A 16,142-nucleotide genomic window follows, 5' to 3' on the forward strand; every position below is an offset into this window, starting at 1 on the left:
AAACCCTAACCTTGGTTCTGACTTCATGGAGTCTTTATGGTGAATCTTGTGCAATACTCATGTGAATTTAATAAGCTGTTTATGTATAAATATATGACTTGTCTGGCCATCTGTTTTTTTGTAGTGGTTCAGTAGTTTGAAAGGTTGAACTGGTTTAACCTTGTTTGGTATTAAATAAGAATTAGTGATGATTGCATAGTGCATGCCACATGCATCAGGTAGATGTGGAACAGCTTCTGCTAATGGAGGAGATTATACAGCAATAAGTTAATTGCTTATTGTAAGCGAGTTCTGACTGCTGAAGGGCACTGTTAAGTTTCTGAGTTTCTCTTAAGTAATATTAAGTTATTGCCACATGTTTTAATTGAATGAAAAATATTGTTTCAAAGAAGGCCTGATGTTTATTCATCTTTAAAGAGCATCATCTGGAATGGGGTTCAGGCTAGGTCTAGAGTCATTAATACTGATGCAGTCATGCAGAAGCCTGAAAACTGAATAAAATACCCTAGCTGAAATTTGGCCACAAGGGTATTTTCCATCCTCTGAAGTCAGAAGAGTGGTTTATAATGGGAACTTTATCATGCTAATCAAGCAGACATTTGGATTTGTCTATCCCTAAGATAATAGCAATTCCTGCAGCAACATTGCAGTTCCTAACTCAAATATTTTTAATTCCTTTTTTTCTCTAGATCATAAAACATTTGCAATGGCAATGCTCTGGAAATTCATGAGAGTAGCGAAGTATTCTAAAACAGCTTTATCATCAAAAGTAAAAGTAAGAGGAATTCCCACCCATTCAAGGCATTCTTCATCCAAGTCTGTACCTTCAGATTTTGCTGCAAGTTCACCCTGCTCAAATACTGTGGAACTGCTTGGTAAATCTTATCCTCAAGATGACTACAGCAATGTCACAGACAAGATTCTTTCCAAGGTGGGGAAGAACTTGCACAACAGAAAACATCACCCTTTGTGGCTAATCAAGGAGCAGGTGAAGGAGCACTTCTACAAACATTACCTAGGACGCCGCGGGACTCCGCTCTTTTCTGTGTACGATGGTCTTTCTCCGGTGGTTACAGTCCAGCAGAATTTTGATAGTTTACTTATCCCACCAAACCATGCCAGCAGAAGGAAAGAGGATAACTATTACTTGAATCGAGACCACATGCTAAGAGCACATACATCAGCTCATCAGTGGGACTTGATACGCTCTGGCCTAGATGCTTTTCTGGCAGTGGGAGATGTCTACCGCCGAGACACGATTGACAACACCCACTACCCCGTCTTCCATCAGATGGAGGGAGTGCGCCTCTTCTCCTGCCATGAGGTATGAGTTCTCTAGCTGGGGTGAAAAACATTTTGGGTAAGTTGCTTGGTCTTGTGTTTGCTATAAGCAAACTTCATCCATGTAAACAAGGTTTGTGCAAGTAAGCATGTTACAGCCACAATGTTATGTTGCTCATTGATAGAGTTATTTATCATGTAGCAATATTTTTAATGTGTGAAAAATGTAGACAAAGTGTTGAATTTGAAAACAACTATAAAATTCCTGAGGAAAATGTGAAAAAATGGAAAGACAATATTATTGAAAGCTAGCAAAGTGAAACATAATCTGAAATTAAAAAACTTGTTCAGTTAATGATCTGCACAACTCAATTCTATTTTTGTCACAACTCTCTTCTGGTGAGATAGCTTTACCAAAGACTCTATCAAATTAATTCTTGAAGGACTCCTTGAATGTGAGTTGTTTCAGCTACTTCCAAAGTACAGTTTTCACTGTCGTCGTTTCTTTTTCTTTTAATAGTGCCAACTGGCTATAAATGAATGTCATTTTCTAAGGAATTCTTCATCTCATCCTAAAGCTGCACTGAAGAATTCGCCTGTTGCAGCCAGTAGTTATGTATGGGTGGTGCATACACAGCAAACCCATCAGAGTCCAGAGGCATCAGCTGAAAGCTCTAGGTTGATGTCCAGGACTTTTAAGTTTATGTGTTTTGTTGGCACAGCTTGCATGTTCTGCAAATGCCTGGGTGTCATTAAGTACTCTGCTGCATCATTGATCAGCGGTAAATATAAGCCAGGTTGTTTTCCAAATAGTAATTGATTTGTATAATTTGTGTATGCTTGTAGTAATACTGCCAAATTCACAGTTCTATAACTAAAACTCGCTTATTCTAATAATACTGAGATGTAGACCATTCTTAACATGCTTGCCAACGGGTGACAGGAGCTTGGCAGAGAAGCCTGGTGCCTTTGGATGCCTGAGGGAAAGCTAAGGTAATCATAGAGCACAGCTTTTCTCTGTGATGGAAGGGGCTTGTGCTGCCTGCGCTGCGCTTTGCCACCCTGTGCGGCTGCCACTTGTTCCATTGCAAACTCATGCCTGCCTCTGCAGGTGTCCTGAGAGCTGTGTGGTGCTGAACCCAGCCTGCAGCTGCTTCTTTGGTAACCACAAACTGGAAATATTGCAGACTTACCCAGCCTCGTTTGCTTGCTGTTCTTTTTCCATAGACCTATTTATGAATATAGTCAGGCTATATGGTGCACAATACTATATTAAAAAATTCCATTTTTTAACCATTTTGGTTCTTCATAACGTTTTTTTCACTTGTGCAGAAGCTCAGTCATCCAGCTGGAAATATTTTACTTGCCACAAAATTATAACAGCAACATTATTGCGGGATGGAATTTCTGCAACCTTGGATGTGATTGTTCTAATCATTGAACTACTTGTTTATGAATATTCCCCTTCAGAAATTTTGGTCCTTCAGAAATAGTCCTAGACTATGTCTTTCTACTCTAAACATTTAATAATAGGATATGAATAACTGGGAACAGATGTTATATAAATAACATATATATATATATATATATATATATATATATATATATGTAAAAAAATAATGTTTTCACTGACATGTTGTATCTAAAAACATACAGTGTGAAACAGTCTAATTCATTCTCTCCTTTCTTTTTCCCCAAGAAAATGATTGAGATGTTGTTGGAGAGCTCTCTGTACTGATGAAGAAAGAATAGCAGTGTGGTGTATGACATGTTGTGTTGTTTATTGGACAACATAAAAAATTATAAACCTGAGCATGATCTGATGCGTCCTTTTTTGCTTCAGTTTGTGTTTCCATATATACCCCTTTTTATTGTCATAATCACAAGAGCCTTGTGGAAAAAAATTAATGTGTGATTCTCAGATTTCATTGGGGATTGTTTCTGTGTTTTGTATTCTGATTGCCTGTTCAGAATAATCCACATTTGTAATTCCAGAAGGAACTGTTTGAGTGGAACAAAGACTAAATAGAGGTAATACTACATGAGAGAAATACTCTGATATTCATTTATTTATACTCAGGTTTAAGCTGTAACCCACGGAGCAGAAACGTGTTACTGTCAGGCCCTGTTACCCTTGTCTCAAGCTTTTCATTCCTAATCAGGCTTCAGTCTCTGGTGAGAGGAAATTTGCACAAGTACCAAGGATCAGAATCTTTGGAACCAAGGGAAAAACTGTTACCTCTTACCTACAATCCATAGCGTGTATTACTGTATTGGCCATAACATGAAATGTACCTTGTAGAGCTACAAGCTACATTTCATGTTATGGCCAATACAGTAATTTTATGTGCTGTTGTCAGTTGGCTGCTCTAACTTGTTCTTTTGCTTTTTACATTTGTCATTTACTGTTTTCTCATAGTAAATGACCACAGACCTAAGAAGATGTCGGAAGAAAAACAAAAGCCTAGAGTGATTTTATAAGGACATGAACTTAGAGGAATTTGATGCTTGATCTCAGTTTATAAAGTGTGGGTGAAAAGTCAATTTGTCTTCAGTTGAAATTTTAGGCAGGATACAAAAGATGTAGATGTACAAAGGTGACTTTCCATTACAATTACTTAATTCTGTAGTCATGACCAGGTTAAAAGTCCTGTCCTGTGATGAAAGCCTTCAGCATCATTCTTTATATCAAAGTTAAAGTCAGTATGTTGAAGTAAGATCTGGAAAAACAAATTAAGTCTGTCAATTTTACAGTATTTTTTTTCTGATATACTTGTGAGCCATTTGCTTTTTTGGCTATATGTTTTTTTCATGATGGTTGGTTGATTACTTTTTAAAAAGAGAAGTAATCTATAATTCAAAGATGGGCAGGTAACTGATGCATTTCTGCAGCTTAGTATGAGTGTAAATATTAAACTACTAAAGAAATTCCTATCTCCCAAATGACCTCATTGCTAAAAGTTAGAATAATTTATGCTTAAATTTCTCATGAACTTTTAAAAAATATCTTTGGACTGCTATCAAAGAACATCTGAAAATACATTTAGACATGTTTTCAATATATTTAGAAGTATTTTAGGTGATTATTTTCTGAATGTAATAGAAGTACTGTTAGAAACTGACTAATATAAATAGTTAAAACCAAAAAGAGCTTCCCAAATCTACTTCAGAATTCTGAACATAAAATGAGATGTTTTTCTTAAACAGTACCCCCAAATGATATCCTTTTGTATTCACTTCCTCCATCATTCCTGTTTTTCTTCTAATTGGTGATTGCATTTTTTTTTTTCTTCTGTGCTGTATGGCTTTTTTTTCCTTTTGGTTAGTACTTTGGAAGGGCAATTTTGGTACTGCTGTAGTGAGATTTGAACAGGCCAGTTTTCCTGGGTGGATTATGAGAGAAATTATTTCTGTGCTATGCCATTGCCTTTGGTGTAGTTCTGTAATTTATGGGAGAGATTAAAAAATCTCAACTCTGTTGCACTTTGAGCATGTCAGCCAGAAGAGGGAGCCAATATAAACCCAATGACAGTCAATGAACAGCTTTCAGTTGTTAACAAAAAATATTTACACATTTGAAGGAGACTTCATACTGTATTTTATAGCCTATACTGAATTACACATAAATTTTAAGGGGAACAGATGCTAAAACACAGGAATTGCTCCTTTAATTTAGTAACCTTGTTCCAGTGGAGGCCAATACAAGGTTGTTTAGATGAAAAAATTATGCTCTCATCAGGCTTGTTTGTGCTAGAAGTGTTAAGGATACATCTTCATTCTCTGTTGAAATGCTTATGGTGGAAATGGAAACTTTTGTTAGGATGCAATGGAAAAAAGGTAAATAGTCTAGTTACAGGTAAAGGATTGCTCCTCTGAAACAGTATATATAATTTTTTAAAAAGTCAGTATTGTAGATTCTAGTGTTTCTATCCTGAAATGTAAAGACTCTTGTTCTAGGTGATAAAAAATTATTAGATTTTTTTTCTCTTTTTCATCTAAATACATACTCCTCTCCTCATCTTCCCATACTTCAGTACCTTGGCAATTTTCCTGGTGTATTGTTAAAAAGAAAAAGATGTTACTTTTATCTTTTCTCTTGTGGTTTGGGATGATTTGAACTCCTGACTGACCACACATCTGCAGTTTTGGGGTTTTTTTTAATCAAGTGCCATGCTGGGTTTCCCCTTGAAAAACTTGTGTCTTTAGGTTTGACTTCTCCAAAATTCTGTATGTTACTGCAGCTTTGGATACTGTGCTTTTGCTCTGACATCGTATCAAAGAAAAGCTCCTTCCTGTCTTCAAGTCCCTTTTTTTAAATCCTCATATGTAAAGGAATTTAAATCAATTTATAGTGTTCCAGGGATCAACCTATTTTATGGAGTGATTTGGAGCTTTTACAGCTTGTCTGGGAGCACTTGTGAGAGGGAGTCATAATAGCAGTGTTTAGCTGGGCACCAAGGAACAAATATTTTAAAAGGCTTAAATGACTAAGGAAAGGAACCCTTCTAAGCCTTCTACAACTTATGGATAGGGTTGTGAGCAAAGCATGGCTCCCAAGGAGCCTGAGAGCTGTCCCTCTTTCTCCCAGGGAGCAGCGAGGCTGGTACAGGAGCAGAGGCGCTTGAGCTAGATCCACCTTGGTAAAAAAAAGAGCAGCGGCATTACTTTGCTAGAATATTCTGAGGTGAATTTATTCCAGAAGCTGCAGTTGAACTGAGTAGTCACAATGAAGAGCCTGGCTAGTTTAGATGGAACGGATTTCTCTTTCTCCGGTATTAATCCAAGTTGTGAACATTGTATTATTCAGTATTTTCCAAGTTGTGCTGTATAAATCATGCCATAATAAATAGATCTTCACTGATCCGAGGATCCAGATTGTATTCTTTATTTTTAGTCAAAAATTTGACAGTGGAGGGCATCAGAAGGTCTGTTAGATTTTCATAGTGATCCATGGTCTAGGAAGTTTGAAAATGAATGGTGCATCTTTTACTGCAAAGGCTTCACATTTTTTTCAGACTTTTCTTTTTGTTGTCCAGCTAAAAAAACAAACCAACAAAGCTTTTCAGAATAAAGCTTTTAAATCTATTCAATGCAATATTTAAATTGTGCTGGAAAAGAAAAAAGAGCAAAGTGTCAAAGAGTGTATTTGGGAAGTCCAAGGTACTTAAAAGTCAAGGAATTTCTACTGCTACAGAAACAAAAGTCTATGATAGGTGTATCATTATTTCAGGTATCTGTGTAGCAGTGTTATTTTTCTTTCTGGTTTGAAAACATCTCTATTGTTTTGCCTTTTCTTACAGAAACACTTTGATTAGGTTAAAAAAACAAAACAAAAAAAAACCAAAAAGCCAGCCTTCCACCCCCCAAAAAACAACACAGGTTACCTTTCATAGCTGTAATTGGAGAACTAGAATGGAAGGATGTAGAAATTAGGGTGACCACCTTCAAGCTTGTGGATTGAAGTAATTTTTGCCATTTTCTGCCCCAAAGATCCTTATTGATGTGCAGTCAAGAGCCTTCTGTCATGTGGATCATGGGCTGTGTATCTCTTTCGTACCTGAAGCTGGCTGCATCAGGGTGTATACACCTTGGGGGCTGACTGCTACTGAAATTACGTTTTCTCTTTGAACCATCAATTGGTGGCATTGTCTTCATCATTCCTGATGCACTGGTTGAGTATTGAGTTCCACAGCACATTAAAATGTTGTGGAAAGGTTTTGCTATTTGTAAGTGGATTCATAATGTAGCTGTTGGTTCATTTTTAGAGATTTATTTGGGGCAGTGAGACAAAATGCATTTGGTGTGGCAAGGTTGAGTGTAGTCATGTGCAGATCCTCATACAGAGATAATTTTAAATGCTGGTTTGCCTGAGAGTATAAGTACATGAGCATGATTTATTCATTATCTAAATCACTGGTGTATGCATGAGTGGCAGGAGGGATACACAACTGCATTGTGGGAAGACAGGATGCAGTTGCAGATCTCTCTGATTGGAAACTTACTATGAATGCCATCCAGCAAAGAGGCACTTAATTTTGAATACTAAACATATGGATAATGAAGGGATGTGAGATAAGAAGTCTGTTAAGTGATTGAGGAAATGTTGGGGTCTTTGTTTAAATCACAAATGTGACTTCTACCAGGCTGAGAAATGCTGGAATGTGCTTTTGAAGGATGGTAGCTCTGTTTGTACTTGTCCAGTTAAAACTCTGTCTTCTTGCCATTACATGCAATCAAATTTTAGTTTCTTTTTAATTTTATTTTTATTATGAGCTAAACTGTGAATAAACTTCATGTCACATGGTTAGGTCACTTCAATTCTTTTCTGCCTTCTTCTTTGTAATGCAGCATCAGTCAGATATTCTGATAAATCCTGGTAAGTGTTAATTTTTGGCTTTTTAATAGTGATCCAATATTCAGTGTTTTGCACACCTTCACTCAAAGAAAAATCTTGTTGTCCTTACAGTAGACAGACATGTAGGTACTTGATTTATGGCTACAGGAAATTTCTTTCCTGCATGTAGTAGTGACTGATTGTATTCAATACAATAAGATAGTGCATGTTGTCTTAGTCTGCACTGAAGGAATGAATGTACGTGAAAATGTTGTCTTGGATGTGTCAGTGTTTTATGCAAGATGTTAGGCATTTTTTTTCTCTATTTTCTCAGATATGTGCGTGAGAAAAATAGACATCAAAAAGGAGTGAATGTAGGTGGTTCTTCATTTTCTTCAAGCTTTGACTTTCCTGGCTTTATGTATACAGAAATGTTGAACTGTTTCTAATCCAAGACATGTACTTAGCACAGTTCAGTCATTGTAGTAGTGAAATTGGTGTATCGGATTAAAGCTGCTGTATTGACATAGCAATGTTGGGGAATGGGAAGTCAGGAATAAATATTAATACAACTGTAAGGTGTCTTTTTCTTTCCTTGGTATAATCCCATCTGCAGCTGATGGAGCCTCTATGGAGAATACCCCAAAGTGCCTCTCAGTGCCTGACTGTAAAGGGGGAGCTGTTGTCTTCCCTGCTTATGGGACTTCCCTATGGCTGTACTTTCAGAGCCTGTCTGAACTGGACTAGTCATGCCTGTGCCCAAAGTGACCCAGCCCCGTTCATGTGCCAGCTCATCTCTTGGAGCTGCTAGTATGCTGATATTTGGTGACTAACACCATTTACACATCGCTCAGTTTCTTCCCTTCTCCTGAGTTACTGCCCATCCATCTCCCTGCCTGGCTCAGTACACTGCTGCATGGACCCTTGTCCTGGCTTGGAGAAGGAGCCTATGACTTGGAGGCACTTGGAGATGGTGCCTATGACTGGTTTGGCAGGATTAGGGCTCAGGCAGGTGACAGGGCTGCATTATAATTCAATGTATTTAATGGTTCTTGCACGTATTTTGTTTCCACATCCAATATAAATTGCTGAAATAGAATTTTGCTTTAGACTGTAATTGTGACATCAACATTTCAGAAATAATACAATAGTAAGCAAAAGTATTTTTATGTACTCGTTGATATGTATGCTGTGTTTTGAAGGCTTGTGTCCAGTGTCTGTTCTTTGCAGTGGCCTGAGGAGCCAGTCTTAAGCAGAAGGGAAAAGGAGGAAGAGAGTTTCAGGTCCTAAAATACTGCTGATAGGTAAAATAACAAATGTACCTTCTAGTGTATAAATACAGTGTATTTTGGTCAAAAGAGGGAGCATCTCTGTTGCCTGAAGGGTGTTTCAGGTTTCGTGAGTGAGTCAGTCAATAGAAAAAATAGCTACCTGTGTAGGGTTGTTCAGAGCAGGAACCAATTTAGCCACTCTGTGTTCCTGTGTGAGGGAGCCTGTGTCTCTCCACTGGCTACCCAGTGAGCCTAAGACAATTATCCTCCCTAGGCTAATGCTGGCCTCTCTGAGCTCCCCTGCCTTTCAAAACCACATGCTGGGTGACCAGTCTGCCTTGCTGACAGCAAATTAGTTGTAGGATGAGTATTATCTTCTTGTTCCAGTCAAGATAGGATTAATGTCAGTAAGAAGAAGGGGGTTTAATCTTTCAGATGAGCACTTGAATAAAGAATCTGTTATTTAAAAGTGTGATACTTTCTTTGTCAAGCTGCTGCCTTTTGGTTACTAAAGGCATTTTAGTTAGACTGGTGGAGAATAGTTTTATTTGGAATTTATACATTTCCTTTTTAATTTAGCATTTTCTGCAGCACACTAAGGAGATTAAGAGAAGAAATGTTTTCTAAATCTGCCAGCAATCTCCTTGTGGCTAGCAATAAAAAGTTAAATGCTACTGGATTTTCCCTTTTTTTTAATATTTCTTCAATCTACCGTGGTGCTAGTTTGCCTGCCATCTAAACTCAGACTCTTCATTTGTTGTGCCTGTACTGAAGGAAATTTGCTAGAAACTGGTTCTAATTAATTGTTAGCATTGGTGGAATACCAGAGACTCACTTGAACTTTTTGTTTAGTGCTCTGTAGGCATCAAACTGCAGTTAAAACAACTTCTGTGGGCATCCATGAGTTGTTAAGGTTGCACACTATTCGTGGCATCTCCTGAGTAAGAGCTATTTATGTTGGGAGGCTTAATGGAAAGAAAAACTCAGTGCGTGTTTTTTCCCTCTGTGTGTGCTGGATTGACTAGGGGAAGGTAGAGGAGGAGGAGTAGGAAAGAACCCTCAAGACTTCACCCCAGATATGGGGGTTTTGTACAGCTGTAAGGATTTCCAACAAAAATATTCTTTAGATTGTAAAACTGTCTACTTTTCTCCCTAAGACACAGAGCCTCCAACAATGTTGTGTAATGAATGTGTTTTATTATAGGTCTCTCTGAAAGGATATAGATTTGCTGGTATGTATCTGGCCAGGATCACCTGGCCAGAAATATATGGGGATATGCAGAAAACAGAAATCTTCAACTTGCAGCAGATGTGGTAAGGAGCAGTGTCTGAATGAAGAGCAAGTCTGCCACATTCCAAAACAGCTGTCCCTGTGCTTCATAACCCCCACCTGAGATCATGAATCCTTAAATGTCCCATAGACAAAATTCTTGTTCAGAAAAAGGATGCTTTGTGTGGGAATATACAGCAAAATGATAGTCCTTAAATGAATATAAACTTGTACCCAGGATGAATCAACAGTAAACAGCTTAAGTCTCATAAACTGCCAGGGTTTGTTTTGGGTTTGTGGTTTTTTCTTTGGCTTTCTTTTTTTTTTTTTTTTTTGTTTGTTTCTGGTTTTTTTGTTTGTGGGGTTTTTTTGGTTGGTTTGGATTTTTCTTGGTTCTGTGTTTCTGGGTTTTTTTTTTGTTTTGTTTTTCTCTTTTTAATTGTTTTTGTATTTCTTTTACATCATTCAAGTACTAAAAGAGTTGAAGTTCTGATAAATGCCATTGTGTTCATTGTGTTTTGTAGTTTTTGTGGTGTAATTTACATACACTGTACAGAGTACTTTGTTCTGCACAATAACTTTCAAAGTAACTGAATCGGAAAAAAAAAAGATGCTTATTTTGTAAATTATTCTTTTCCTATAGCTAATCATATTATTTGATGATAGAAGTAAACCAGATTTAATTACTTGAGCATTTTTGTTCTTACAGAGATTTATCTCTGCATTTAGTGAATAGAATTCGTATAGTCATAGGCTTTGTTTATTTTTCACAGTGCAGACTTAGCAGGTAAGATTCCCACTTAAATTAACAAAACTTCATTCTCTATTTTTGTTCCAGAGGTCACTGATGCAAAACGCGGTGTTTTTGTGGTTTTGTTCTAGTTGTTCTCCAGCATTAAAGATGGTGAAGGTTTACAGCTGTTTGAGCAAGGCCATCGCACTGCACACAAGCAGGAGTGTCACACCATGGAGGCAGTGAGGCTGGTGGAGTTCAACCTGAAGCAAGTGCTCACAAAGCTCATGACTCACATCTTTGGTGATGGTAGGTTCTTGCACCTTTTCCCCCAGACTGCTCATGGCTATAGTCACTTGGGCTTTTGAGAAACATTTTGCTGCAGAACACGGAGAGGAAGGGGTTGTGCTGGCAGCTGGTAATATAGAAACAGCCAGATGGGTTTTTCTGGTTTTCCTAAATAGTGGTGCACACAACACTGCGTTGACTCAGCAGGTTTTTGTGACAATGTTTAGGTGTGCAGCGTGTCAGAGTAACGTAGTGAGCACAGATGCAGTTGGGGACATGTGGAGACCCAGCTGCAAGCAGTGGTCTGGCAGAAGCTGTGTGCCAAAAGCCTGTCAGTGTGGGTCCGGTGAGGAGGGGCAACTCCAGCTGCAGCACAAAGCTCTGCAGGACCCCCTCTGCTTCATCCTCCCGTGTCCCTGGAGGGCTGGAGCGTGGATGCAGCATTGCATCTGGGGTGCATGAGAGCTTGAGTGCAGCTGGGCAGTGTTCAGATCCTGCACCAGCAGCGTGGGGATGGGCAGGAGCAGGGAAGGGGTGTGTGTGTCCATGTGCTGCATCCCTTGTGCAGATAAATTAAACCTTCCAGCTGTGGGCAGACCATGTTTGCTAAGTTCACATCAAGCTGAACAGTCATTGTTTTCTGGTGCTTACAGTGGAATGGGGAAGGGTAATGGATGTGTATATGAATGAAGTATTCTCTCCTCAGAAGTATCTGCTTTTAGTTTCAGGAACTGAATTTATAAATGGCCTGAGTCAAAATTGCTGCATTAATGCAATTTCTTGGCAAGGAAGCTTCTCTTCGGAGCTTATTCATTTTTTTTTGTTGAGGAAATACTGGATGGTATTAGAATGCATGAGGTATCTTGCCTACTTTTTAAGGTCTTTTAAGATGTTTACTTCACTTAGAGCAGTAGTTCCAAGGGTGGATTGATAATGATACCATGTTCTATATATAACTGCTTGAATATTTTTCTGAATTTCTTAAGTTGACTTACAGCATGCAAAATTTCTACCAGTTATTGTTCTATTCCACCTGAACAAAAATCTTAAAGTTCCTCAGCTCAGAGCTTCTTACAGGTTATTTTACTTAACAGTGACCTTTTGAAACATACAAAATTGGGATGAAAGTGAGTAAGAATGATACATTTAGATCAACCTCAGATGCTGAGGATGTTTAAAGTGAGCAATTTCTTGGAGTTATTAGTGGTATCTCAGACTGCAGTGACATCCTTCTCTAAGTGTTGACAGATACTCTACTTTAGGCCTCAGCATGTTGGCTATTACTAGTTCTTATACAGTCCACCCAGTAGCTAAAAAGACATTAAAATATATTCATAAATTATTTTAAATGTACAGCTAAAGGTAGATGCCACCTTCTTACTGTTGAGGTTTTCTATTTCTATACCCTCAACATTTTTCCTGGAATACAAACATAAGATATAGTTATTTAATTAAATTTATTATGATTTTAAATTTAAATTTATGTATGTGTACATATATGTGTATTTCAACCCCCTGCCCCATTCATGGGAGTACAGGAATTCAAAGCATTCAAAGTTCATGTTAGGCACAAGGTGAGATTGGTGTACTGCAACTGTCTTGGGGCACATGTAGATAAATTTGTCTTTTGATAGCTGACATCTTTTAACTAGCATTTTACTCTTTACATGGTACTATTGATTATGTTTTGCATCTTGACTCTTATAAATTTTAACTTAATATTTAAAATGTGTTTAAGTGTGTTACTCTTGAAAAATTTGTTTTTCTTATATGTTGATATTTCATAAGGCACCATGTTAGGTTAAAAGCAAAATTTTTATTCCTTTATTTTTGACATAAGCTGTATTCTTTACACCCTGTGCCGAGAGCAGAATACTGTAGTGAAGTTGCTCATCTTTTCTAGCAGGATGGCATGACCACAGCTGCAGTAAGTGACTGAAATGTTGCATTGTCATACAGTCAACTGTTTTTTATAGGCAGATTGTTTGGATTGTAAATTAAATCTGCTGTACATGTTAGTTTTGCATAGACTAGTTTGTACCTGAAGTCCTGGACTTGAAAGCTGTGCTTCTGCAGTGCTTGTCTGAGAATTTACTAGCTTAGGTTGATGATAGACTGAGGATCTCTGCAGGAAGGTCATACCACTGACTTGCCTTTTTTTTTTTTTTTTTTTGCACTGTTTTATGTTAGTTTCCATAAAACTTAATGAGACAGTTGGGCTCTACCTGGCTCCTACCATGCTATTTGAACAAGTCAGTGTTGACAAAACCAAGTTGTTTAGAAATCACTGTGTAGTCCTGAGGAAGCTCAAAGACTTCATAGAATCTGCACTTACCCTTATTACAAAAGTTTGTCTTCTTATGTCTTTCTGGCTTTGCCAGCAGACAAAGGAATGACGTAGAGGAGCGAGTAATTTCTGGAGTATCCAATCAGTTGCCTTAAAACCTTGACAATGTAAAGTTGTTCTTCTTATGGTATTTTCTGATGCTTTGACATGCCTGATCTTTAAATTCTATGGGTAACTGTCTTTCAGTTTCTTCCATTTTTCTGTCAGGAAGCTATTTCAAATACTACACCTAGACATCATCCTTCTTAGTTTTCCTCTGTTACTTCCATAAGGTGCACACTTAAAATCCACTAATTAAAGTTACACATCCATCTCCCCATAAAGTTCTGCCAGTGTAGGTAGTCTGTTAGTTCTCATTTCAGTTACCTAGTAACAAGGCTGTCCAAGACTTCATCATAAAGTTAGCCAGTCTTTTTCAACTATGGTTCTTTTTCTAACCCCTCTGTAGTTTGCAAAAAGCTTTCTTCCCCCTGAGAGATTCAGAAGTAATCTTACTGTAGCAAATAGAAAATAATGACTGTATGCTGGTTCTGTGATCTGTTGCTTTACATGAAATGGCTCAAAATTCACTGGTATCCCATATTTATCTACCCAGTTCTTAGGCAGTAGTAAGGGAAGGCAGGGGAGTGAGTAATGCTGTGCTTTGATTGATGGCTTTGCCACTGCTGGTTCTCACTGAACTGCCACTGGATATCTTTTAAATCAAACATGTTCTGCTCATTCTCCTTCTTAATTCTGTTTTACTGATACCTCCTTTGAGTGCATGGAGATCTATGAGTGTAGTGAGTTAAAAAAAATTATAAAGGACATAATGGTCTGGCTAATAACTTCTGAAAAATGTTTATATGGAAAGCCAGCTCCTGCTGCAAGTATGATGAATTATCTGAAAAAACAAGGTGCAGAGTACTTACAAATCGACACACATCTCAAGAGGCCCCAGTTCAATACCTTCTGTGCTTTCCAGCACCTTTCTTGCACCTTTCTCCTTTTTCTTCTATAACCTTGTCTCTAAAAATAATGCTCACAGCAACAAAGAGAATTTCTGGTCAGTGAAGACCATCTGGGTCTCAGGCTTTGTTGCTTCTGTGCTATAGTGTATTAAAAGGCTGCTTTAATGTGTTTGGTTTGTTCTTTTTTTCTTTTCTTTCTTTTTCAGTGCCTTTGGTCAAGCCTTTTTCATTATGAGACTCAATTAGGCTAGCACTTGTTTAGCTTAATATCTAACACCATTACTTTTGAGTGCAGGCTACAACCAATTCCTTACCTGGATTCAGTGTTTAGAAATAACAGTAATTATTCACTATTTCCATACTGATCTGACATACAAGTTACTGTATTGGGTTTGCATGGCAAGGTTTTGGTAGCAGAGAAGCTGCAGGGGTGGCTTCTGTGAGGAGCTGCTGGATGTTTGCTCCATGTCATGACAGAGGCAGTGCCAGCCAGCCCCAAGATGGACCCACTGCTGGCCAAAGCTGAACCCATCAGTGATGGTAGTAGCACCTCTGGGATAACACAATTTGAAAGGGAGAAGAAAAAATCCTGCACAGTTTGCAGCCAGGGAGAAGAATGAGAACATGTGTGAGAAACAGCCCTTCAGATACTTTTGCTGAGACACAAGGTCAGTGGAGAAGGAGGGAGAAGAGGTGTTCCAGGTACCTGAGCTGAGATTCCCCTGCAGCCCAGGATGCAGACCATGGTGAAGCAGCTGTGCTCCTCCAGCCCATGGAGATAAAGAGGTCCACCTGCAGCCCATGGAGGGTCCCATGCTGGAGCAGGTAGATTCCCAAAGAAGGCTGTGACCCTGTTGGAAACCTGTACTAGAGCAGGCTTCTGGCAGGACCTGTGGCCCTGTGGAGAGATCCATGCTGGAGCAGTAGGTTTCTGAAGGACTGCATGCTGTGGAAGGGACTCACGCTGGTGCAGTTAATGAAGGACTGTCTTCGGTGGGCATGACTCCACCCTGGAGCAGGGGGAAGAGTGGCAGAGAAAATGAGGGATGTGCTGACCACAGTCCCCAGTCCCCATTGCCCCTGCTGGTGAGGAGGAGGTAGAGATTTTGGGAGTGGAGTTGAGTCTGGAAGTAGGGAGGGTTTGGGGAAATAGTTTTCAAGGTTTAGTTTTTATTTCCCATTATTCTACTCTGATTTGATTGGTAATAAATTAAGTGACTTTCTCCAAGTCAAATCTATTTTGCTCATGACTGTAATTGCTGAGTGATCTCTTCCTGCCATTATCTTGACCCACGAGCCTTTCATTAAATTTTCTACCCCTGGTCCAGTTGAGGAGAAGAGTGGTAGAGCAGCTTTGGTGGGAACCTGGTGTTCAGCCAGCATCAGCCCAGCACAATTATGAATGGACCTCTACCCCCTTGAGGGACTCAAATGAACACTGTGAGGCTCTGAAATGAGCAGGTGTTTTTGTGTCTGATAACACAAATAATTTCTTTGAAGCGGAACAGTTATGGAGTTTGTGTCTAGTGGTCAGGCCTTGATTAGATTCAGCGGTGTGCTCTTGTAAGTGCCTGTTTCAAGCCAGATATGTGTCTTTTGGCCTCCTAAAATTTCTAGAGGTCAATTTTGCCAGTATTTCATAGGCTGTATGTGAAGATATAAACTAGG

The 16,142-nt window shown here is 38.7% G+C and overlaps 1 protein-coding gene across 30 annotated transcripts in view; it reads left to right on the forward strand.

Moving 5' to 3' along the window:
- FARS2 (phenylalanyl-tRNA synthetase 2, mitochondrial) overlaps window positions 1–16,142 on the forward strand; it is a 229,039-nt gene that overhangs the window by 52,547 nt on the left and 160,350 nt on the right. For all 30 annotated transcript variants that reach the window (XR_014953326.1, XR_014953324.1, XR_014953325.1 and 27 more), the window contains 2 exons: window positions 690–1,324; window positions 11,039–11,198. Coding sequence is in view for 22 of the 30 variants with exons in the window: in XM_085573472.1 (XP_085429598.1) it covers window positions 707–1,324; window positions 11,039–11,198 (778 nt within the window). In the remaining 8 variants the exon portion in view is untranslated. The remainder of the gene's footprint in view (window positions 1–689; window positions 1,325–11,038; window positions 11,199–16,142) is intronic.

This window comes from Lonchura striata, chromosome 2 (genome assembly GCF_050655825.1).
Source record: "Lonchura striata isolate lonStrDom1 chromosome 2, ASM5065582v1, whole genome shotgun sequence".
NCBI classification, from domain to species: Eukaryota; Metazoa; Chordata; class Aves; order Passeriformes; family Estrildidae; genus Lonchura; species Lonchura striata.